The sequence below is a fragment of the Protomyctophum parallelum genome (genome assembly GCF_964188405.1).
Source record: "Protomyctophum parallelum genome assembly, chromosome: 7".
NCBI classification, from domain to species: domain Eukaryota; kingdom Metazoa; phylum Chordata; class Actinopteri; order Myctophiformes; family Myctophidae; genus Protomyctophum; species Protomyctophum parallelum.
Genome location: NC_139705.1, coordinates 54944838 through 54968722, shown reverse-complemented (window position 1 = coordinate 54968722; position 23885 = coordinate 54944838). Strand labels below are relative to the sequence as shown.

Sequence of the window (23885 nt, the reverse complement as noted above, 5' to 3'; positions counted from 1 at the left end):
ATATAAATCTTATTGTTTTAAAGGTGTCATGGCGTCAGTATGTTATTAATATAAATCATATTGTTTTAAAGGTGTCATGGCGTCAGTATGTTATTACTATAAATCTTATTGTTTTAAAGGTGTCATGGCGTCAGTATGTTATTAATATAAATCTTATTGTTTTAAAGGTGTCATGGCGTCAGTATGTTAATATAAATCTTATTGTTTTAAAGGTGTCATGGCGTCAGTATGTTAATATAAATCTTATTGTTTTAAAGGTTTCATGGCGTCAGTATGTTATTAATATAAATCTTATTGTTTTAAAGGTGTCATGGCGTCAGTATGTTATTAATATAAATCTTATTGTTTTAAAGGTGTCATGGCGTCAGTATGTTATTAACATAAATCTTATTGTTTTAAAGGTGTCATGGCGTCAGTATGTTAACATAAATCTTATTGTTTTAAAGGTGTCATGGCGTCAGTATGTTATTACTATAAATCTTATTGTTTTAAAGGTGTCATGGCGTCAGTATGTTATTAATATAAATCTTATTGTTTTAAAGGTGTCATGGCGTCAGTATGTTAATATAAATCTTATTGTTTTAAAGGTGTCATGGCGTCAGTATGTTAATATAAATCTTATTGTTTTAAAGGTTTCATGGCGTCAGTATGTTATTAATATAAATCTTATTGTTTTAAAGGTTTCATGGCGTCAGTATGTTATTAATATAAATCTTATTGTTTTAAAGGTGTCATGGCGTCAGTATGTTATTAATATAAATCTTATTGTTTTAAAGGTGTCATGGCGTCAGTATGTTATTAATATAAATCTTATTGTTTTAAAGGTGTCATGGCGTCAGTATGTTATTAACATAAATCTTATTGTTTTAAAGGTGTCATGGCGTCAGTATGTTATTAATATAAATCGTATTGTTTTAAAGGTGTCATGGCGTCAGTATGTTATTAACATAAATCTTATTGTTTTAAAGGTGTCATGGCGTCAGTATGTTATTAATATAAATCGTATTGTTTTAAAGGTGTCATGGCGTCAGTATGTTATTAATATAAATCTTATTGTTTTAAAGGTGTCATGGCGTCAGTATGTTAACATAAATCTTATTGTTTTAAAGGTGTCATGGCGTCAGCCTCTGCCAGCGTGGACTCCAAGGCAGAGCTGACAGCTCTTCTAGAGCAGTGGGAGAAGGAGCAGCAGGGAAGCTCCGCTGAGCTCAAAGACATCCTCACCAAGTAAGAGTTAATATAAACAGAGAAAATCCAACTTTTCATTTTTCAGAAATTGAAGAAAACCTTATATTTCTTTTAACAAAGCAATACTGCCTCATCAAAGTTGGTATTGTGACTTTGTATATTATCAGATACTTGCATGTGTCATTATATGAGACCAAATTTGACTGGGAGACTGCCATTGGATTTTTTTGAATTTTTGTTTTTTCATGTCATATCAAAGCAGGGAATCATAGCTTCAAATTGACATATTGGTTGTTCAGTTTGACCCTCCAGTTCTGGAGATATGGCTTATAGAGCGATGTCTTGCAGAAAACAGCGAGTTGAGAAAACAAGCTTGAAAGGTTCACTTCTGTGGACTCTAACATTACAATAGCTACATGTTTAAGCATTTATTTCATATTTACATGTCTTCTGTTGTCTCTAACATTACAATAGCTACATGTTTAAGCATTTATTTCATATTTACATGTCAATTTCAGCTCTGACACTTATTTCAGACATGCTCTAGTATGTGAAGAGTCTGCCTGTGCAAAGGCACTGGTGAAAAGCTGGAATGTGCGCGATGGCAGTCTCTCAGTCAAATCTGGTCTCATATTATCACCACTTTACCCGAATACAGCTCAAGTGGAGTTAGGTGGTTTTCTCTGTCAAGATAGTTCTTAATATATTGTATAACTCATATTTCATATATCATGTGTAATATATTGTATAACTCATATTTCATATATCATGTGTAATATATTGTATAACTCATATTTCATATATCATGTGTAATATATTCATATATTCATAGGATCTCTGAGCTGGTGGAGAGGGAGACTGAGGAATACCACAAAGCTGATCCGGACCCCTTTGATGACCGACATCCTGGTACGATAATTACCATAATTAATATTCATGACATCCTGGTACAATAATTACCATAATTCATATTCATGACATCCTGGTACAATAATTACCATCATTAATATTCATGACATCCTGGCACAATAATTACCATAATTAATATTCATGACATCCTGGTACAGAAATTACCATAATGAATATGCATGACAATGAGTCATATAATGACTTCATTACATATCGTATTCTATATGCCAGATGACTTTAATCAGACCAGTGTGTTGTCCAGTGGAAACCTCGTATGAATCTGATCTCAGGTCAGAATGGGTTAATCAGACCAGTGTGTGTCCAGTGGAAACCTCGTATGAATCTGATCTCAGGTCAGAATGGGTTAAGGTTAATAAATCCATATCATATATCATATTGTTCTGGTCTTCAGGGAGGGCAGATCCAGAATGCGTTTTAGGACACCTGCTGAAGATTCTCTTCAAGAACGACGACTTCATGAACGCCGTAAGTACGGAGCAAAGTTATGAACGTTAATATCTCATTACAATATGATATGAGTGTTATTGTTGTTGAGAACATAAAGATGATCTCATTATAATTTGAGAGTTATTGCTGAGAAAGTAACAAAGTCCATCCGTGTACAGATCTAGTCTCCGGCACCGCTCAAACCCGGTCCATGTCGCCAGATTTTCCAGAACGGCCTGTCCAAAAATCCCGCAAATCGTTACACAGTATGTCTATATAGTTATAGTCATGTGTTCAAGACGGATCCGTCCGATGTTTCATATTCCATCCTAATTGGCTAACATTGGCTTTCAAAGTTTGCAGGATTGGCCCGTTTTGAACGAAATGCCTCAAACCATGAATGCAGCGTGCAATTTACAGTATGTGAAATCTGTCACGCACTTTCCTACTAATATATATAAGTTGAGGAATATATCTTACCCTTTTCACATTGGTGGATTTTTGCAAAACGCATTTTTGGAACAAAACGCCTCAAATCAACCAATTGCCATCCAAGGCATAAGAACAAATTGCACCTTTTTCACATTGGCCTATTATAGCGCCACCAGGAGGCCACAACCTGACCTGGCCTGGTGGAGACCTGTCCTATTATAGCGCCACCAGGAGGCCACAACCTGACCTGGCCTGGTGGAGACCTGTCCTATTATAGCGCCACCAGGAGGCCACAAGCTGACCTGCCCTGGTGGAGACCTGTCCTATTATAGCGCCACCAGGAGGCCACAACCTGACCTGGCCTGGTGGAGACCTGTCCTATTATAGCGCCACCAGGAGGCCACAACCTGACCTGGCCTGGTGGAGACCTGTCCTATTATAGCGCCACCAGGAGGCCACAACCTGACCTGGCCTGGTGGAGACCTGTCCTATTATAGCGCCACCAGGAGGCCACAACCTGACCTGCCCTGGTGGAGACCTGTCCTATTATAGCGCCACCAGGAGGCCACAACCTGACCTGGCCTGGTGGAGACCTGGCCTATTATAGCGCCACCAGGAGGCCACAACCTGACCTGGCCTGGTGGAGACCTGGCCTATTATAGCGCCACCAGGAGGCCACAACCTGACCTGGCCTGGTGGAGACCTGTCCTATTATAGCGCCACCAGGAGGCCACAACCTGACCTGGCCTGGTGGAGACCTGTCCTATTATAGCGCCACCAGGAGGCCACAACCTGACCTGCCCTGGTGGAGACCTGTCCTATTATAGCGCCACCAGGAGGCCACAACCTGACCTGCCCTGGTGGAGACCTGTCCTATTATAGCGCCACCAGGAGGCCACAACCTGACCTGGCCTGGTGGAGACCTGTCCTATTATAGCGCCACCAGGAGGCCACAACCTGACCTGGCCTGGTGGAGACCTGTCCTATTATAGCGCCACCAGGAGGCCACAACCTGACCTGGCCTGGTGGAGACCTGTCCTATTATAGCGCCACCAGGAGGCCACAACCTGACCTGGCCTGGTGGAGACCTGTCCTATTATAGCGCCACCAGGAGGCCACAACCTGACCTGGCCTGGTGGAGACCTGTCCTATTATAGCGCCACCAGGAGGCCACAACCTGACCTGGCCTGGTGGAGACCTGTCCTATTATAGCGCCACCAGGAGGCCACAACCTGACCTGGCCTGGTGGAGACCTGTCCTATTATAGCGCCACCAGGAGGCCACAACCTGACCTGGCCTGGTGGAGACCTGTCCTATTATAGCGCCACCAGGAGGCCACAACCTGACCTGGCCTGGTGGAGACCTGTCCTATTATAGCGCCACCAGGAGGCCACAACCTGACCTGGCCTGGTGGAGACCTGTCCTATTATAGCGCCACCAGGAGGCCACAACCTGACCTGGCCTGGTGGAGACCTGTCCTATTATAGCGCCACCAGGAGGCCACAACCTGACCTGGCCTGGTGGAGACCTGTCCTATTATAGCGCCACCAGGAGGCCACAACCTGACCTGGCCTGGTGGAGACCTGTCCTATTATAGCGCCACCAGGAGGCCACAACCTGACCTGGCCTGGTGGAGACCTGTCCTATTATAGCGCCACCAGGAGGCCACAACCTGACCTGGCCTGGTGGAGACCTGTCCTATTATAGCGCCACCAGGAGGCCACAACCTGACCTGCCCTGGTGGAGACCTGTCCTATTATAGCGCCACCAGGAGGCCACAACCTGACCTGGCCTGGTGGAGACCTGTCCTATTATAGCGCCACCAGGAGGCCACAACCTGACCTGGCCTGGTGGAGACCTGTCCTATTATAGCGCCACCAGGAGGCCACAACCTGACCTGGCCTGGTGGAGACCTGTCCTATTATAGCGCCACCAGGAGGCCACAACCTGACCTGGCCTGGTGGAGACCTGTCCTATTATAGCGCCACCAGGAGGCCACAACCTGACCTGGCCTGGTGGAGACCTGTCCTATTATAGCGCCACCAGGAGGCCACAACCTGACCTGGCCTGGTGGAGACCTGTCCTATTATAGCGCCACCAGGAGGCCACAACCTGACCTGCCCTGGTGGAGACCTGTCCTATTATAGCGCCACCAGGAGGCCACAACCTGACCTGCCCTGGTGGAGACCTGTCCTATTATAGCGCCACCAGGAGGCCACAACCTGACCTGGCCTGGTGGAGACCTGTCCTATTATAGCGCCACCAGGAGGCCACAACCTGACCTGGCCTGGTGGAGACCTGTCCTATTATAGCGCCACCAGGAGGCCACAACCTGACCTGGCCTGGTGGAGACCTGTCCTATTATAGCGCCACCAGGAGGCCACAACCTGACCTGGCCTGGTGGAGACCTGTCCTATTATAGCGCCACCAGGAGGCCACAACCTGACCTGGCCTGGTGGAGACCTGTCCTATTATAGCGCCACCAGGAGGCCACAACCTGACCTGGCCTGGTGGAGACCTGTCCTATTATAGCGCCACCAGGAGGCCACAACCTGACCTGGCCTGGTGGAGACCTGTCCTATTATAGCGCCACCAGGAGGCCACAACCTGACCTGGCCTGGTGGAGACCTGTCCTATTATAGCGCCACCAGGAGGCCACAACCTGACCTGGCCTGGTGGAGACCTGTCCTATTATAGCGCCACCAGGAGGCCACAACCTGACCTGGCCTGGTGGAGACCTGTCCTATTATAGCGCCACCAGGAGGCCACAACCTGACCTGGCCTGGTGGAGACCTGTCCTATTATAGCGCCACCAGGAGGCCACAACCTGACCTGGCCTGGTGGAGACCTGTCCTATTATAGCGCCACCAGGAGGCCACAACCTGACCTGGCCTGGTGGAGACCTGTCCTATTATAGCGCCACCAGGAGGCCACAACCTGACCTGGCCTGGTGGAGACCTGTCCTATTATAGCGCCACCAGGAGGCCACAACCTGACCTGGCCTGGTGGAGACCTGTCCTATTATAGCGCCACCAGGAGGCCACAACCTGACCTGCCCTGGTGGAGACCTGTCCTATTATAGCGCCACCAGGAGGCCACAACCTGACCTGGCCTGGTGGAGACCTGTCCTATTATAGCGCCACCAGGAGGCCACAACCTGACCTGGCCTGGTGGAGACCTGTCCTATTATAGCGCCACCAGGAGGCCACAACCTGACCTGGCCTGGTGGAGACCTGTCCTATTATAGCGCCACCAGGAGGCCACAACCTGACCTGGCCTGGTGGAGACCTGTCCTATTATAGCGCCACCAGGAGGCCACAACCTGACCTGGCCTGGTGGAGACCTGTCCTATTATAGCGCCACCAGGAGGCCACAACCTGACCTGGCCTGGTGGAGACCTGTCCTATTATAGCGCCACCAGGAGGCCACAACCTGAACTAGATAAAGTGTCCAGAGGGGCACGCATTACATGCATTAACCCTTCAGAGCGGGAACCCCTTTTGGTGTTTTAAAGCATTACGTTATACTTTATGCTTTTGAAGAATAGCAGATCTACGAGCTACGAGCTTGTGGATCTGATATTTTAGAAAAATCGTGAAAATGTATTTTTCTGTAAACATATTTTCAGATCGGGGTCCGGCGGCCAAATTAAGATATTTTTGGCGGTCGTTGACATGAAAGTGTTTGAGAACCACTGACATAGAAACATTCAAGAAAACTGTCATGATTTAGAAGGTATTTGTAGAATGTTTTGTAAATGTTTATTTACTACATGTTCTAAAGGAAGTATGTTAGTCAAAGTCATACGATTTGTCACACACGTTACCGCAGTGAAATTTGTTCTCCGCATTTGACCCATCTCTTGGAGCGTTGAGCTGCAGCCAAGGAGCGCTGAGCTGCAGCCAAGGAGCGCTGAGCTGCAGCCAAGGAGCGCTGAGCTGCAGCCAAGGAGCGCTGAGCTGCAGCCAAGGAGCGCTGAGCTGCAGCGTTCGCCGCGCTCGGGAATCATTTGATTAGTAGATTTGACCCCCCAATCCAACCCTTTGATGCTGAGTGCCAAGCAGGGAGGCACTGGGTCCCATTTTTACAGTCTTTGGTATGACCCGGCCGGGGATCGAACCCCCGACCTCCCAGTTTCAGGGCGGACACTCTAACCACAAGGCCACTGTCTGGTTAAACTAAAGGAAATGTGTGTTCTGGTTAAACTAAAGGAAGTGTACACTGTGTTCTGGTTAAACTAAAGGAAGTGTACACTGTGTTCTGGTTAAACTAAAGGAAGTGTACACTGTGTTCTGGTTAAACTAAAGGAAGTGTACACTGTGTTCTGGTTAAACTAAAGGAAGTGTACACTGTGTTCTGGTTAAACTAAAGGAAGTGTACACTGTGTTCTGCTTAAACTAAAGGAAGTGTACACTGTGTTCTGGTTAAACTAAAGGAAGTGTACACTGTGTTCTGGTTAAACTAAAGGAAGTGTACACTGTGTTCTGGTTAAACTAAAGGAAGTGTACACTGTGTTCTGGTTAAACTAAAGGAAGTGTGTGTTCTGGTTAAACTAAAGGAAGTGTACACTGTGTTCTGGTTAAACTAAAGGAAGTGTACACTGTGTTCTGGTTAAACTAAAGGAAGTGTACACTGTGTTCTGGTTAAACTAAAGGAAGTGTACACTGTGTTCTGGTTAAACTAAAGGAAGTGTACACTGTGTTCTGCTTAAACTAAAGGAAGTGTGTGTTCTGGTTAAACTAAAGGAAGTGTACACTGTGTTCTGGTTAAACTAAAGGAAGTGTACACTGTGTTCTGGTTAAACTAAAGGAAGTGTACACTGTGTTCTGGTTAAACTAAAGGAAGTGTACACTGTGTTCTGGTTAAACTAAAGGAAGTGTACACTGTGTTCTGGTTAAACTAAAGGAAGTGTACACTGTGTTCTGGGTAAACTAAAGGAAGTGTACACTGTGTTCTGGTTAAACTAAAGGAAGTGTACACTGTGTTCTGGTTAAACTAAAGGAAGTGTACACTGTGTTCTGCTTAAACTAAAGGAAGTGTACACTGTGTTCTGGTTAAACTAAAGGAAGTGTACACTGTGTTCTGCTTAAACTAAAGGAAGTGTACACTGTGTTCTGGTTAAACTAAAGGATGTGTACACTGTGTTCTGGTTAAACTAAAGGAAGTGTACACTGTGTTCTGGTTAAACTAAAGGAAGTGTACACTGTGTTCTGCTTAAACTAAAGGAAGTGTACACTGTGTTCTGCTTAAACTAAAGGAAGTGTACACTGTGTTCTGGGTAAACTAAAGGAAGTGTACACTGTGTTCTGGTTAAACTAAAGGAAGTGTACACTGTGTTCTGGTTAAACTAAAGGAAGTGTACACTGTGTTCTGGTTAAACTAAAGGAAGTGTACACTGTGTTCTGTGTTAAACTAAAGGAAGTGTACACTGTGTTCTGGGTAAACTAAAGGAAGTGTACACTGTGTTCTGGTTAAACTAAAGGAAGTGTACACTGTGTTCTGGGTAAACTAAAGGAAGTGTACACTGTGTTCTGGTTAAACTAAAGGAAGTGTACACTGTGTTCTGGTTAAACTAAAGGAAGTGTACACTGTGTTCTGGTTAAACTAAAGGAAGTGTACACTGTGTTCTGGTTAAACTAAAGGAAGTGTACACTGTGTTCTGCTTAAACTAAAGGAAGTGTACACTGTGTTCTGCTTAAACTAAAGGAAGTGTACACTGTGTTCTGGTTAAACTAAAGGAAGTGTACACTGTGTTCTGCTTAAACTAAAGGAAGTGTACACTGTGTTCTGGTTAAACTAAAGGAAGTGTACACTGTGTTCTGCTTAAACTAAAGGAAGTGTACACTGTGTTCTGGTTAAACTAAAGGAAGTGTACACTGTGTTCTGGTTAAACTAAAGGAAGTGTACACTGTGTTCTGGTTAAACTAAAGGAAGTGTGTGTTCTGGTTAAACTAAAGGAAGTGTACACTGTGTTCTGGTTAAACTAAAGGAAGTGTACACTGTGTTCTGGTTAAACTAAAGGAAGTGTACACTGTGTTCTGGTTAAACTAAAGGAAGTGTACACTGTGTTCTGGTTAAACTAAAGGAAGTGTACACTGTGTTCTGGTTAAACTAAAGGAAGTGTACACTGTGTTCTGCTTAAACTAAAGGAAGTGTACACTGTTTTCTGGTTAAACTAAAGGAAGTGTACACTGTGTTCTGCTTAAACTAAAGGAAGTGTACACTGTGTTCTGGTTAAACTAAAGGAAGTGTACACTGTGTTCTGGTTAAACTAAAGGAAGTGTACACTGTGTTCTGGTTAAACTAAAGGAAGTGTACACTGTGTTCTGGTTAAACTAAAGGAAGTGTACACTGTGTTCTGCTTAAACTAAAGGAAGTGTACACTGTGTTCTGGTTAAACTAAAGGAAGTGTACACTGTGTTCTGGTAAACTAAAGGAAGTGTACACTGTGTTCTGGTTAAACTAAAGGAAGTGTACACTGTGTTCTGCTTAAACTAAAGGAAGTGTACACTGTGTTCTGCTTAAACTAAAGGAAGTGTACACTGTGTTCTGGTTAAACTAAAGGAAGTGTACACTGTGTTCTGGTTAAACTAAAGGAAGTGTACACTGTGTTCTGCTTAAACTAAAGGAAGTGTACACTGTGTTCTGGTTAAACTAAAGGAAGTGTACACTGTGTTCTGGTTAAACTAAAGGAAGTGTACACTGTGTTCTGGTTAAACTAAAGGAAGTGTACACTGTGTTCTGGTTAAACTAAAGGAAGTGTACACTGTGTTCTGGTTAAACTAAAGGAAGTGTACACTGTGTTCTGGTTAAACTAAAGGAAGTGTACACTGTGTTCTGGTTAAACTAAAGGAAGTGTACACTGTGTTCTGCTTAAACTAAAGGAAGTGTACACTGTGTTCTGGTTAAACTAAAGGAAGTGTACACTGTGTTCTGGTTAAACTAAAGGAAGTGTACACTGTGTTCTGGTTAAACTAAAGGAAGTGTACACTGTGTTCTGGTTAAACTAAAGGAAGTGTACACTGTGTTCTGGTTAAACTAAAGGAAGTGTACACTGTGTTCTGCTTAAACTAAAGGAAGTGTACACTGTGTTCTGGTTAAACTAAAGGAAGTGTACACTGTGTTCTGGTTAAACTAAAGGAAGTGTACACTGTGTTCTGGTTAAACTAAAGGAAGTGTACACTGTGTTCTGGTTAAACTAAAGGAAGTGTACACTGTGTTCTGGTTAAACTAAAGGAAGTGTACACTGTGTTCTGGTTAAACTAAAGGAAGTGTACACTGTGTTCTGCTTAAACTAAAGGAAGTGTACACTGTGTTCTGGTTAAACTAAAGGAAGTGTACACTGTGTTCTGGTTAAACTAAAGGAAGTGTACACTGTGTTCTGGTTAAACTAAAGGAAGTGTACACTGTGTTCTGCTTAAACTAAAGGAAGTGTACACTGTGTTCTGCTTAAACTAAAGGAAGTGTACACTGTGTTCTGGTTAAACTAAAGGAAGTGTACACTGTGTTCTGGTTAAACTAAAGGAAGTGTACACTGTGTTCTGGTTAAACTAAAGGAAGTGTACACTGTGTTCTGGTTAAACTAAAGGAAGTGTACACTGTGTTCTGTGTTAAACTAAAGGAAGTGTACACTGTGTTCTGGTTAAACTAAAGGAAGTGTACACTGTGTTCTGGTTAAACTAAAGGAAGTGTACACTGTGTTCTGCTTAAACTAAAGGAAGTGTACACTGTGTTCTGGTTAAACTAAAGGAAGTGTACACTGTGTTCTGGTTAAACTAAAGGAAGTGTACACTGTGTTCTGGTTAAACTAAAGGAAGTGTACACTGTGTTCTGCTTAAACTAAAGGAAGTGTACACTGTGTTCTGCTTAAACTAAAGGAAGTGTACACTGTGTTCTGCTTAAACTAAAGGAAGTGTACACTGTGTTCTGGTTAAACTAAAGGAAATGTGTGTTCTGGTTAAACTAAAGGAAGTGTACACTGTGTTCTGGTTAAACTAAAGGAAGTGTACACTGTGTTCTGGTTAAACTAAAGGAAGTGTACACTGTGTTCTGGTTAAACTAAAGGAAGTGTACACTGTGTTCTGGTTAAACTAAAGGAAGTGTACACTGTGTTCTGCTTAAACTAAAGGAAGTGTACACTGTGTTCTGGTTAAACTAAAGGAAGTGTACACTGTGTTCTGGTTAAACTAAAGGAAGTGTACACTGTGTTCTGCTTAAACTAAAGGAAGTGTACACTGTGTTCTGCTTAAACTAAAGGAAGTGTACACTGTGTTCTGGTTAAACTAAAGGAAGTGTACACTGTGTTCTGCTTAAACTAAAGGAAGTGTACACTGTGTTCTGCTTAAACTAAAGGAAGTGTACACTGTGTTCTGGTTAAACTAAAGGAAGTGTACACTGTGTTCTGGTTAAACTAAAGGAAGTGTACACTGTGTTCTGCTTAAACTAAAGGAAGTGTACACTGTGTTCTGGTTAAACTAAAGGAAGTGTACACTGTGTTCTGCTTAAACTAAAGGAAGTGTACACTGTGTTCTGCTTAAACTAAAGGAAGTGTACACTGTGTTCTGGTTAAACTAAAGGAAGTGTACACTGTGTTCTGGTTAAACTAAAGGAAGTGTACACTGTGTTCTGGTTAAACTAAAGGAAGTGTACACTGTGTTCTGGTTAAACTAAATGAAGTGTACACTGTGTTCTGGTTAAACTAAAGGAAGTGTACACTGTGTTCTGCTTAAACTAAAGGAAGTGTACACTGTGTTCTGGTTAAACTAAAGGAAGTGTACACTGTGTTCTGGTTAAACTAAAGGATGTGTACACTGTGTTCTGGTTAAACTAAAGGAAGTGTACACTGTGTTCTGGTTAAACTAAAGGAAGTGTACACTGTGTTCTGGTTAAACTAAAGGAAGTGTACACTGTGTTCTGGTTAAACTAAAGGAAGTGTACACTGTGTTCTGGTTAAACTAAAGGAAGTGTACACTGTGTTCTGGTTAAACTAAAGGAAGTGTACACTGTGTTCTGCTTAAACTAAAGGAAGTGTACACTGTGTTCTGGTTAAACTAAAGGAAGTGTACACTGTGTTCTGGTTAAACTAAAGGAAGTGTACACTGTGTTCTGCTTAAACTAAAGGAAGTGTACACTGTGTTCTGGTTAAACTAAAGGAAGTGTACACTGTGTTCTGGTTAAACTAAAGGAAGTGTACACTGTGTTCTGGTTAAACTAAAGGAAGTGTACACTGTGTTCTGCTTAAACTAAAGGAAGTGTACACTGTGTTCTGCTTAAACTAAAGGAAGTGTACACTGTGTTCTGGTAAACTAAAGGAAGTGTACACTGTGTTCTGGTTAAACTAAAGGAAGTGTACACTGTGTTCTGGTTAAACTAAAGGAAGTGTACACTGTGTTCTGCTTAAACTAAAGGAAGTGTACACTGTGTTCTGCTTAAACTAAAGGAAGTGTACACTGTGTTCTGCTTAAACTAAAGGAAGTGTACACTGTGTTCTGGTTAAACTAAAGGAAGTGTACACTGTGTTCTGCTTAAACTAAAGGAAGTGTACACTGTGTTCTGGTTAAACTAAAGGAAGTGTACACTGTGTTCTGCTTAAACTAAAGGAAGTGTACACTGTGTTCTGGTTAAACTAAAGGAAGTGTACACTGTGTTCTGGTTAAACTAAAGGAAGTGTACACTGTGTTCTGGTTAAACTAAAGGAAGTGTACACTGTGTTCTGGTAAACTAAAGGAAGTGTACACTGTGTTCTGGTTAAACTAAAGGAAGTGTACACTGTGTTCTGGTTAAACTAAAGGAAGTGTACACTGTGTTCTGCTTAAACTAAAGGAAGTGTACACTGTGTTCTGGTTAAACTAAAGGAAGTGTACACTGTGTTCTGGTTAAACTAAAGGAAGTGTACACTGTGTTCTGCTTAAACTAAAGGAAGTGTACACTGTGTTCTGGTTAAACTAAAGGAAGTGTACACTGTGTTCTGGTTAAACTAAAGGAAGTGTACACTGTGTTCTGGTTAAACTAAAGGAAGTGTACACTGTGTTCTGGTTAAACTAAAGGAAGTGTACACTGTGTTCTGGTTAAACTAAAGGAAGTGTACACTGTGTTCTGCTTAAACTAAAGGAAGTGTACACTGTGTTCTGGTTAAACTAAAGGAAGTGTACACTGTGTTCTGCTTAAACTAAAGGAAGTGTACACTGTGTTCTGGTTAAACTAAAGGAAGTGTACACTGTGTTCTGCTTAAACTAAAGGAAGTGTACACTGTGTTCTGCTTAAACTAAAGGAAGTGTACACTGTGTTCTGCTTAAACTAAAGGAAGTGTACACTGTGTTCTGCTTAAACTAAAGGAAGTGTACACTGTGTTCTGGTTAAACTAAAGGAAGTGTACACTGTGTTCTGCTTAAACTAAAGGAAGTGTACACTGTGTTCTGGTTAAACTAAAGGAAGTGTACACTGTGTTCTGGTTAAACTAAAGGAAGTGTGTGTTCTGCTTACACCTCCAGCTGGTCAACAGCTACGTGATGACCAGCAGAGAGCTGTCACTCAACACGGCGGCCTGTCGACTCCTCCAGAACATCATGCCTGGTCTGGAGACCGCCGTGGTGTTCCAGGAGAAGGTAGGATATAGGGATGTTGAAAAATGTTGAAAATCGACTCGATTATCGACTCATGCCTCCCGCGACTCAAAACGTATGAGTCGAAAAATCGTTTTTATTTGTATTATTATTTCAGTCAGTGCCGCTCACATGCAAGTTAACTTTGAGCAGAGCCTGTGGCTCTGAGTTTGAGAATAGACCCCATCGTCCAAGGGTGTGTGTGTGTGTGTGTGTGTGTGTGTGTGTGTGTGTGTGTGTGTGTGTGTGTGTGTGTGTGTGTGTGTGTGTGTGTGTGTGTGTGTGTGTGTGTGTGTGTGTGTGTGTGTGTGTGTGTGTGTGTGTGTGTGTGTGTGTGTGTGTGTGTGTGTGTGTGTGTGGTGGGGGGTGGTATCTTAGCAACACTGAATGATCTGTCCCATTGGTCGTGTGCTCGTATCATGAGCCAATGGCTGCAGCTCTGAGCTTCCCAGACCCAGACCCAGGTTCACATCTCATCTACACATGCCGTAAAGTGAGCTGACAGGCTAGCCACAGGTCTGCTCTGTAATGAGCGGTGAGCGCTCTTCTCTTCTTGTGAAGAAAGCAGGACAGATCGTTGTCAAATAAATCCCGCCGTCATTTATACTGTATTTATTCTCCGACCCGACATTAAAATACGGAACAACGTGCGTCCCGTATCAGTTCATTACGGGGCTCGTGACAGGCTGCAGACACTTGAGAGTTGGGACTAGCGGCTAGCCGATAGCGCCGCTGCTCCTTCAGTTTCATTGTTTACAAAATAAAGTTTATTTTGTATTATTGGGATTTGATCATTGATGCGAATTCTAAACATATGGATGCAGCTGCAGAAGTTGTGTTGCTTAAAGGAATGCATAGTTGCGTTCTCCAAAAATGTAAAAATGAAAAAAAAAGGAAAAAAGTCGTTCGACACGTCGATTTTCGGCCTCGATTCGTCGATTGGCCAAATATGAGTCGTTTGGCATCCCTAGTAGGATATGACCCCTGACCTTTGACCCTGACCTCCAGAACATCATGCCTGGTCTTGGCTGTGATCATAACCCATTTTTGGGCGGGAACCCCTTTTGGTGTTAGCATTACGTTATGCTTTAGCTATTTAAAAATAGCAGATCTACAAGCTCATAGCGCGCCACCGACGCTACGACCTTGTAGGTCTGCTATTTTTGAAAAATCGAAGAATGACTGACATAGAAACATAGCTTTTTCAGAAAACTGTCATTTTCAAACAGACATTTTTAGAAGCTGGTCTCAGGTCAGAATGGGTTAATACAATATGTGCCCAAGACGTCCACAGACGTCCTAGGAATGACTGCATGTTGTGCCCACGTCTGTGGACGTCCTTTTTTCCTCCAATGTCAAAATGTGGGCACCCCACTGAATGAAAGGGCACATAATCATTATAATGTGTTCACTGAATGAAAGGGCACATAATCATTATAATGTGTTCACTGAATGAAAGGGCACATAATCATTATAATGTGTTCATTTGAAAGAAGAAAAACACTTTTTTCTGTTTTTTCTTCTCTGTAATTATTTGTTGGGCCCAAAATATTGTTTGTTGTCGTGATTTGTCACCCTTATCCCTAAACTAATTTGCCATTTTTTACTATTTTTAAAAACATTTTCAATTAGTTCAACTAGCCGATCTACAAGCTCACAATGTCTCCATGTAGATCAGCTAGTTGAACTATTTTAATCACAATGTCTCCATGTAGATCAGCTAGTTCAGGGGTCGGCAACCGGCGGCTCTAGAGCCGCATGCGGCTCTTGAGCACTCCCCTGGTGGCTCTCTGTAGCATTACAAAAAAATCGATGAAAATGTATAAATGTTTATTTTTTCACATTTTTATTTTTCATTTATGGTTTCTGTAGGAGGCAAAACGTGACAGAAACATTCTTAAGTTTCCCAATTTTGTAAAAATGTGTAGAATAAATATTACGTTTCAATAATGTCAACTAAAATTCGCGTCATAGCATGCGACACACTCGCATGCTGCGCGCCTGACACTATTATAAACAAACCGGTGGGTGTGTGAGGCTGGTGCCTGCTACGCTATGGCTTCTACATCTACAGGGAGAAAAAGAAAGATAGCCGACGAAAACAGAGGATTTAACAATTCGTGGACAGACGCTTATGCCTTCACAGCCAATGCAGAAGATGGATTGCCTGTATGCTTAATCTGCAGTATCCCATGACGCAACAGCAGCCTGTTTTACGCAATCGCAGTCCAAACGTGTATATAAACATTCCGATTTCAAATATAAGGTCCTCGCCACATGTGCCACGGGGGTTAGAAATTTGCTGGTACAGTGATTAGCATTGCTGCATCCCGCGTTGTTTAATAAAAAGCATTTTTATCCGAGCGCCCCGGCTACTTGTCTCAAACGGGGTTGGGAAATCCACAGTTGCACACCGGTTGGGGGCGCGTAGTTGAAAGCCAATGGCAAAATAACAGCTCGGATAAAAATGCTTTTTATTAAACAACGCGGGATGCAGAAATGCTAATCGCTGTACCAGCAACATTCTAACACCAGTGGCACACGTGGCGAGTACTTTATATTTGGAATCTGAATGTTTATGTACACGTTTACAATGTAAATGTAGCGATTGCATAAAACAGGCTGCAGTTGCCATGACGCACCATGGCTAAATCTGCAGTGACAAACTTATCAAACAATAAATAAAACGTGGCAAGCCGTTCACAGACGGTGACTACAGTATATGAAGGAGTCATATAGACGTTGTATTATCTCCCGTGTTGCAACGAAACTATAGCAGCAGCCAGCAGTGGTGGAGTTTAAAGCTGCGATGATTGCGATCCACTTCTTAAAAGTTATAGTTTGCTGACTTTGCTCCCTTCTGCTTTCTTCAGCAGTTCTGTGACTGCAACAGCCCTCTTTCTCTCATTCATGCAAACTTAGCATGCTTTCCCTGGAAATGTCTTTCAACGTTACTTTTTTATTGTTTGATAGTTTGTCACTGCAGATTAAGCATACAGGCAAATACCGATATTGTAAACCTCCCAAAACACGACACACTTGTGTGGAAAACATGGAATTCTCTTCCAGACAATTATGTGAACATGAAGAAACTCGCATTTGGAGTATTTGTGGAGTAACGTTGTGAGCAGATATTCTCAAACATGAACTACATTAAATCCAAATACCGCACACGCCTCACCGATGAGAGCCTGCGCAGTTGTGTGTGAAGATTAAAGTGACATTTTACGTGCCCAGTGTTGAGAAGCTCTCCAGCGATGTCCACACACAGAAATCACATTAAACGGGTAAGAACACAATGCAAAAAACATGGCATAATAATGGAGGGTGCGTTGACTGCGTTCGGAAATGCGCACCGGGAGCGCACTCGCCTATATTAGTTTGCATTGCACAGTGCGCTCAGTGCGCTATTTCCGAACGGGCCCGTAATGAAAGTTAAACCATAGCGCACTTTTTATTTTGATAGATAGGCTAATATCCACTTGCAGCCCTTTTGTCTTCATTATATAAGCATTTTATGGCTAAAAAAATGTTGCGGCTCCAGATAGATTTTGAATTATTTTTTTTGGTCGAAAATGGCTCATTCAACATCTTGGGTTGCCGACCCCTGAGCTAGTTGAACTATTTTAATCACAATGTCTCCATGTAGATCAGCTAGTTGAACTATTTTAATCACAATGTCTCCATGTAGATCAGCTAGTTGAACTATTTTAATCACAATGTCTCCATGTAGATCAGCTAGTTGAACTATTTTAATCACAATGTCTCCATGTAGATCAGCTAGTTGAACTATTTTAAAATGTTTTTAATAATAGTAAAACATGGCAAATTAGTTTAGTGAGAAGACAGAGCTCATTGTATCCCATCCTTCAGGAGGGCATCGCAGAGTGGCTGTTAGTGATGGTGAACTCATTGTATCCCATCCTTCAGGAGGGCATCGCAGAGTGGTTGTTAGTGATGGTGAACTCATTGTATCCCATCCTCCAGGAGGGCATCGTAGTGATATTTAACACATTGTGATCCCATCCTCCAGGAGGACATCATAGTGATATTTAACACATTGCGATCCCATCCTCCAGGAGGACATCAGCGATATTTAACTGATTGTATCCCATCCTCCAGGAGGACACAGTGATATTTAACTCATTGTGATCCCATCCTCCAGGAGGGCATCGTAGTGATATTTAACACATTGTGATCCCATCCTCCAGGAGGACACAGCGATATTTAACACATTGTGATCCCATCCTCCAGGAGGGCATCGTAGTGATATTTAACTCATTGTGATCCCATCCTCCAGGAGGACACAGCGATATTTAACACATTGTGATCCCATCCTCCAGGAGGACACAGCGATATTTAACACATTGTGATCCCATCCTCCAGGAGGACACAGCGATATTTAACACATTGTGATCCCATCCTCCAGGAGGACAGTGATATTTAACTGATTGTGATCCCATCCTCCAGGAGGACAGTGATATTTAACTGATTGTGATCCCATCCTCCAGGAGGACACAGTGATATTTAACTGATTGTGATCCCATCCTCCAGGAGGACACAGTGATATTTAACTGATTGTGATCCCATCCTCCAGGAGGACACAGTGATATTGAACTGATTGTGTCCCATCCTCCAGGAGGGCATCGTGGAGCGTCTCTTCAAGTGGGCTCAGGAGGCGGAGCAACCTCTGAGGATCTACGCCACGGGTCTGCTGGCCGGAGCCATGGAGAACCAGGACATCGCTGCCAATTACAGAGAGGAGAACTCTGTTCTGGTCAGTTATACAGTCTCACGTTGCCAGATTGTTTCCTCCCGAAATGTCCAAATGCTTCCGTCGTCTGGAGCAACGGAAGCTCTGATCATGAGTCAAATATAAATGCTTCCGTCGTACAGTCTGGAGCAACGGAAGCTCTGATCATGAGTCAAATATAAATGCTTCCGTCGTACAGTCTGGAGCAACGGAAGCTCTGATCATGAGTAAAATATAAATGCTTCCGTCGTACAGTCTGGAGCAACGGAAGCTCTGATCATGAGTCAAATATAAATGCTTCCGTCGTACAGTCTGGAGCAACGGAAGCTCTGATCATGAGTCAAATATAAATGCTTCCGTCGTACAGTCTGGAGCAACGGAAGCTCTGATCATGAGTAAAATATAAATGCTTCCGTCGTACAGTCTGGAGCAACGGAAGCTCTGATCATGAGTCAAATATAAATGCTTCCGTCGTACAGTCTGGAGCGACGGAAGCTCTGATCATGAGTCAAATATAAATGCTTCCGTCGTACAGTCTGGAGCAACGGAAGCTCTGATCATGAGTAAAATATAAATGCTTCCGTCGTACAGTCTGGAGCAACGGAAGCTCTGATCATGAGTCAAATATAAATGCTTCCGTCGTACAGTCTGGAGCAACGGAAGCTCTGATCATGAGTCAAATATAAATGCTTCCGTCGTACAGTCTGGAGCAACGGAAGCTCTGATCATGAGTAAAATATAAATGCTTCCGTCATACAGTCTGGAGCAACGGAAGCTCTGATAATGAGTAAAATATAAATGCTTCCGTCGTACAGTCTGGAGCAACGGAAGCTCTGATCATGTGTAAAATATAAATGCTTCCGTCGTACAGTCTGGAGCAACGGAAGCTCTGATCATGAGTCAAATATAAATGCTTCCGTCATACAGTCTGGAGCAACGGAAGCTCTGATCATGAGTAAAATATAAATGCTTCCGTCGTACAGTCTGGAGCAACGGAAGCTCTGATAATGAGTCAAATATAAATGCTTCCGTCGTACAGTCTGGAGCAACGGAAGCTCTGATAATGAGTCAAATATAAATGCTTCCGTCATACAGTCTGGAGCAACGGAAGCTCTGATCATGAGTAAAATATAAATACTTCCGTCGTACAGTCTGGAGCAACGGAAGCTCTGATCATGAGTAAAATATAAATGCTTCCGTCATACAGTCTGGAGCAACGGAAGCTCTGATCATGAGTCAAATATAAATGCTTCCGTCGTACAGTCTGGAGCAACGGAAGCTCTGATCATGAGTAAAATATAAATGCTTCCGTCGTACAGTCTGGAGCAACGGAAGCTCTGATCATGAGTCAAATATAAATGCTTCCGTCGTACAGTCTGGAGCAACGGAAGCTCTGATAATGAGTCAAATATAAATGCTTCCGTCGTACAGTCTGGAGCAACGGAAGCTCTGATCATGAGTAAAATATAAATGCTTCCGTCATACAGTCTGGAGCAACGGAAGCTCTGATAATGAGTCAAATATAAATGCTTCCGTCGTACAGTCTGGAGCAACGGAAGCTCTGATCATGAGTAAAATATAAATGCTTCCGTCGTACAGTCTGGAGCAACGGAAGCTCTGATCATGAGTCAAATATAAATGCTTCCGTCGTACAGTCTGGAGCAACGGAAGCTCTGATCATGAGTCAAATATAAATGCTTCCGTCGTACAGTCTGGAGCAACGGAAGCTCTGATCATGAGTCAAATATAAATGCTTCCGTCGTACAGTCTGGAGCAACGGAAGCTCTGATCATGAGTCAAATATAAATGCTTCCGTCGTACAGTCTGGAGCAACGGAAGCTCTGATCATGAGTCAAATATAAATGCTTCCGTCATACAGTCTGGAGCAACGGAAGCTCTGATCATGAGTCAAATATAAATGCTTCCGTCGTACAGTCTGGAGCAACGGAAGCTCTGATAATGGGTAAAATATAAATGCTTCCGTCATACTGGTGTAAGTCAGTCAGTAGATGGCACTGTTGGCTGAACTACAACTATATCAATGCACCATTTACTCACCTATCAATTTGTTCCAACCCAACCCCTGTGGGAAGCTTTGTGACATCTTTTTGTGCAGAATTTCCACACATTCCGCTAACCTCCCCTAATTCAGAGCAACGGACTGACGTCATGGTTCCCTCCATGCATGAGGAGTCCATCCCCTTACCTTAACCCTAACGGACTGACCTCATGGTTCATGTGTTTCCTGGCAGGTTCCTCTGATGCTGCAGCGGCTCCGCCAGCTCCAGGACAAGGACTTGGAGAACCACATGGAGTTCAAGAGACCGAGCCCCCGGAAGGGTCTGTTCCCCCTGGGGGGCCCCGAACCCAGCCTGTACCCCCTGGGGGGCCCCGAACCCAGCCTGTACCCCCTGGGGGGCCCCGAGCACAGCCTGTTACCCCTGGGGGCCCCCGAGCACAGCCTGTACCCCCTGGCGGGCCCCGAGCCCCCCAGCCTGTTCCCCCTGGGGGGCCCAGAGCCCCTTCTTCCCCTGGACGAGGAGGCGGTGGACGGGCGCTTCGACGGAAGCCCGTTCGGCTCTGCGATGATGGGGTAGGCCTGCTGTCGCCATTATTACACAAATACATCATCTATTCCAGTGGTTAGCGCAGTGTTAGCATAGCAGTGTTAGCATAGCAGCATAGCAGCGTTAGCATAGCAGCATAGCAGTGTTAGCATAGCAGTGTCAGCATAGAAGTGTCAGCATAGCAGTGTTAGCATAGCAGTGTCAGCATAGAAGTGTCAGCATAGTAGCATAGCAGTGTTGGCATTGCAGTGTCAGCATAGCAGCATAGCAGTGTCAGCATAGCAGCATAGCAGTGTTAGCATAGCAGTGTTAGCATAGCAGTGTCAGCATAGAAGTGTCAGCATAGCAGCATAGCAGTGTTAGCATAGCAGTGTTGGCATTGCAGTGTCAGCATAGCAGCATAGCAGTGTCAGCATAGCAGCATAGCAGTGTTGGCACTGCAGTGTCAGCATAGCAGCATAGCAGTGTTGGCATAGCAGCATAGAAGTGTTGGCATAGCAGCATAGCAGTGTCAGCATAGCAGTGTTAGCATAGCAGTGTCAGCATAGCAGTGTTAGCATAGCAGTGTTAGCATAGCAGTGTCAGCATAGCAGTGTCAGCATAGCAGCATAGCAGTGTTGGCATTGCAGTGTTAGCATAGCAGTGTCAGCATAGCAGTGTTAGCATAGCAGTGTTAGCATAGCAGTGTCAGCATAGCAGTGTTAGCATAGCAGTGTTAGCATAGCAGTGTCAGCATAGCAGTGTCAGCATAGCAGTGTTGGCATAGCAGCATAGCAGTGGCAGCATAGCAGCATAGCAGTGTTGGCATAGCAGCATAGCAGTGGCAGCATAGCAGCATAGCAGTGTTGGCATAGCAGCATAGCAGTGTCAGCATAGCAGTGTTAGCATAGCAGTGTCAGCATAGCAGTGTTAGCATAGCAGTGTTAGCATAGCAGTGTCAGCATAGCAGTGTCAGCATAGCAGCATAGCAGTGTTGGCATAGCAGCATAGCAGTGTTAGCATAGCAGTGTTAGCATAGCAGCATAGCAGTGTTGGCATAGCAGCATAGCAGTGTCAGCATAGCAGTGTTAGCATAGCAGTGTCAGCATAGCAGTGTTAGCATAGCAGTGTTAGCATAGCAGTGTCAGCATAGCAGCATAGCAGTGTATAACTCTTCAAATGTGCTGCGGCCATCTTGGAAACTAAACACATAAACAATTGGAGAGGGGTGGGCCGAGAAAGGACCTTATTTTCTGTCAGTTGGAAAAATTGTCCTGATAATTTTTAATCTTGGATAATATCTTCGGATATTAAACGATTGTTCCATTTCCTGAAAATGTCAGTTTGTGCCAAACAGCCAAACATTTCAAGTGATGTCATTAGCTATTCTACATAATGATGTCATCGTGAAATTACATCACAATATCATCATTACAGCCGATGTAATCGTCCTATAAAATGATCTGTCCTATAAACAAAACCCCAAACCCCATTACATTTTGCTTCATTCCATGAAATTCATATTTCATTTTTCATATTTGTTTTAACCCATTCTGAACGGGAACCCATTTTGGTGTCAGCATCATGTTATGCTTTAAGCTATTGAAAAATAGCAGATCTACAAGCTCGTAGCGCGCCACCGAGTGGCGCGCTATGAGCTTGAGACGATGAGACGACTGACATTTTTAGAATCTGATCTCCGGTCAGAATGGGTTAATCAGACCAGTGTGTGTCCAGTGGAAACCTCGTATGAATCTGATCTCAGGTCAGAATGGCTTAATGTCACAATCCCTTGTTATGTGCTCCACAGCTCTACGACGGGCACCCCGCTGAGCCAGAAGGGAGCGTTTGAAAACGCAGACCTGACGGAGCGAGACGGGAGGAGCTCTCCTCCCCCGTTCCCCCCCTCCTCCTCCTCCTCTGTCGCCGGGGACAACGACAACGAGCGCTCCTCCTTCCGCCTGGCGTCGCCGCTTCGGAACGGCGTGTCGGGGCCCGGGGGGCGGGCCAACGTCCCCCCCGGGGTGGGGGCGGGCCGGACGTCCATGATGAAACCGCTGCTGACCAATCAGGACGAGGCGGAGGGCGGCGCTGGCGGTAAGCGAGGCCGCTGGCGCACGGTTATGATGTCATCACCTTAACCCAGTGAGGCCGCTGGCGCACGGTTATGACGTCATCACCCTAACCCAGTGAGGCCGCTGGCGCACGGTTATGACGTCATCACCCTAACCCAGTGAGGCCGCTGGCGCACGGTTATGACGTCATCACCTTAACCCAGTGAGGCCGCTGGCGCACGGTTATGACGTCATCACCCTAACCCAGTGAGGCCGCTGGCGCACGGTTATGACGTCATCACCTTAACCCAGTGAGGCCGCTGGCGCACGGTTATGACGTCATCACCCTAACCCAGTGAGGCCGCTGGCGCACGGTTATGACGTCATCACCTTAACCCATTCAGACCTGAGGCCCATTCTAAAAAAAAAAAGGCTTCTAAATCCTGACAGTTTTTTTACTGAAAGATATAAAGATTTTCGGGCCTTCATTAGAGCTTAATTTGACTTGGATATTAAAATAAACGATGATGGCATAGCATCGGGGACAGATGACTGTGTAACACAGTGCAGAAAGCTAGCGGATGTTGTGATCCGTTTAACCGGAAATGGCATCGCCAGATTCGCTCTTATTCGATCAAAATCGGCATAATGGTGAATTTACTGCCACCATCAGGACTGAGTGTCTAACACTATAGGATTGCCGCGTGATAAATGAGATATAGTGTGTATATCACAGATTATTGTATTGGCATTAACATGATGAATTAAAAATATGAAAAGAGCAGGTAGAAGGCACTGAAAAGCTGCTATTGGGCTGGTAGTCCGAGGGTTAAAGGACCACTTCACCACTTTTCAACCCATCTTCATATACTAGGTTCTCACTAATAATCATGAAAAAAGGTCTGTGCCTCATAGGAGGGCTGTGGGCAGTTCAGAAACCGTCTTACAGTGACAT

General features: G+C 44.1%; 1 protein-coding gene across 1 annotated transcript in view; it reads left to right on the top strand.

Annotated features, from left to right (window-relative positions):
- The window catches only part of LOC310862175 (DDB1- and CUL4-associated factor 1-like), a 92225-nt gene that overhangs the window by 5820 nt on the left and 62520 nt on the right, over positions 1 to 23885 (top strand). Inside the window, 7 exon segments of the mRNA XM_083769908.1 lie at positions 1110 to 1227; positions 2021 to 2097; positions 2510 to 2583; positions 13467 to 13580; positions 18217 to 18354; positions 20583 to 20923; positions 22687 to 22973. Coding sequence (XP_083626034.1) covers positions 1115 to 1227; positions 2021 to 2097; positions 2510 to 2583; positions 13467 to 13580; positions 18217 to 18354; positions 20583 to 20923; positions 22687 to 22973 — 1144 coding nt within the window. The 5' untranslated portion in view covers positions 1110 to 1114.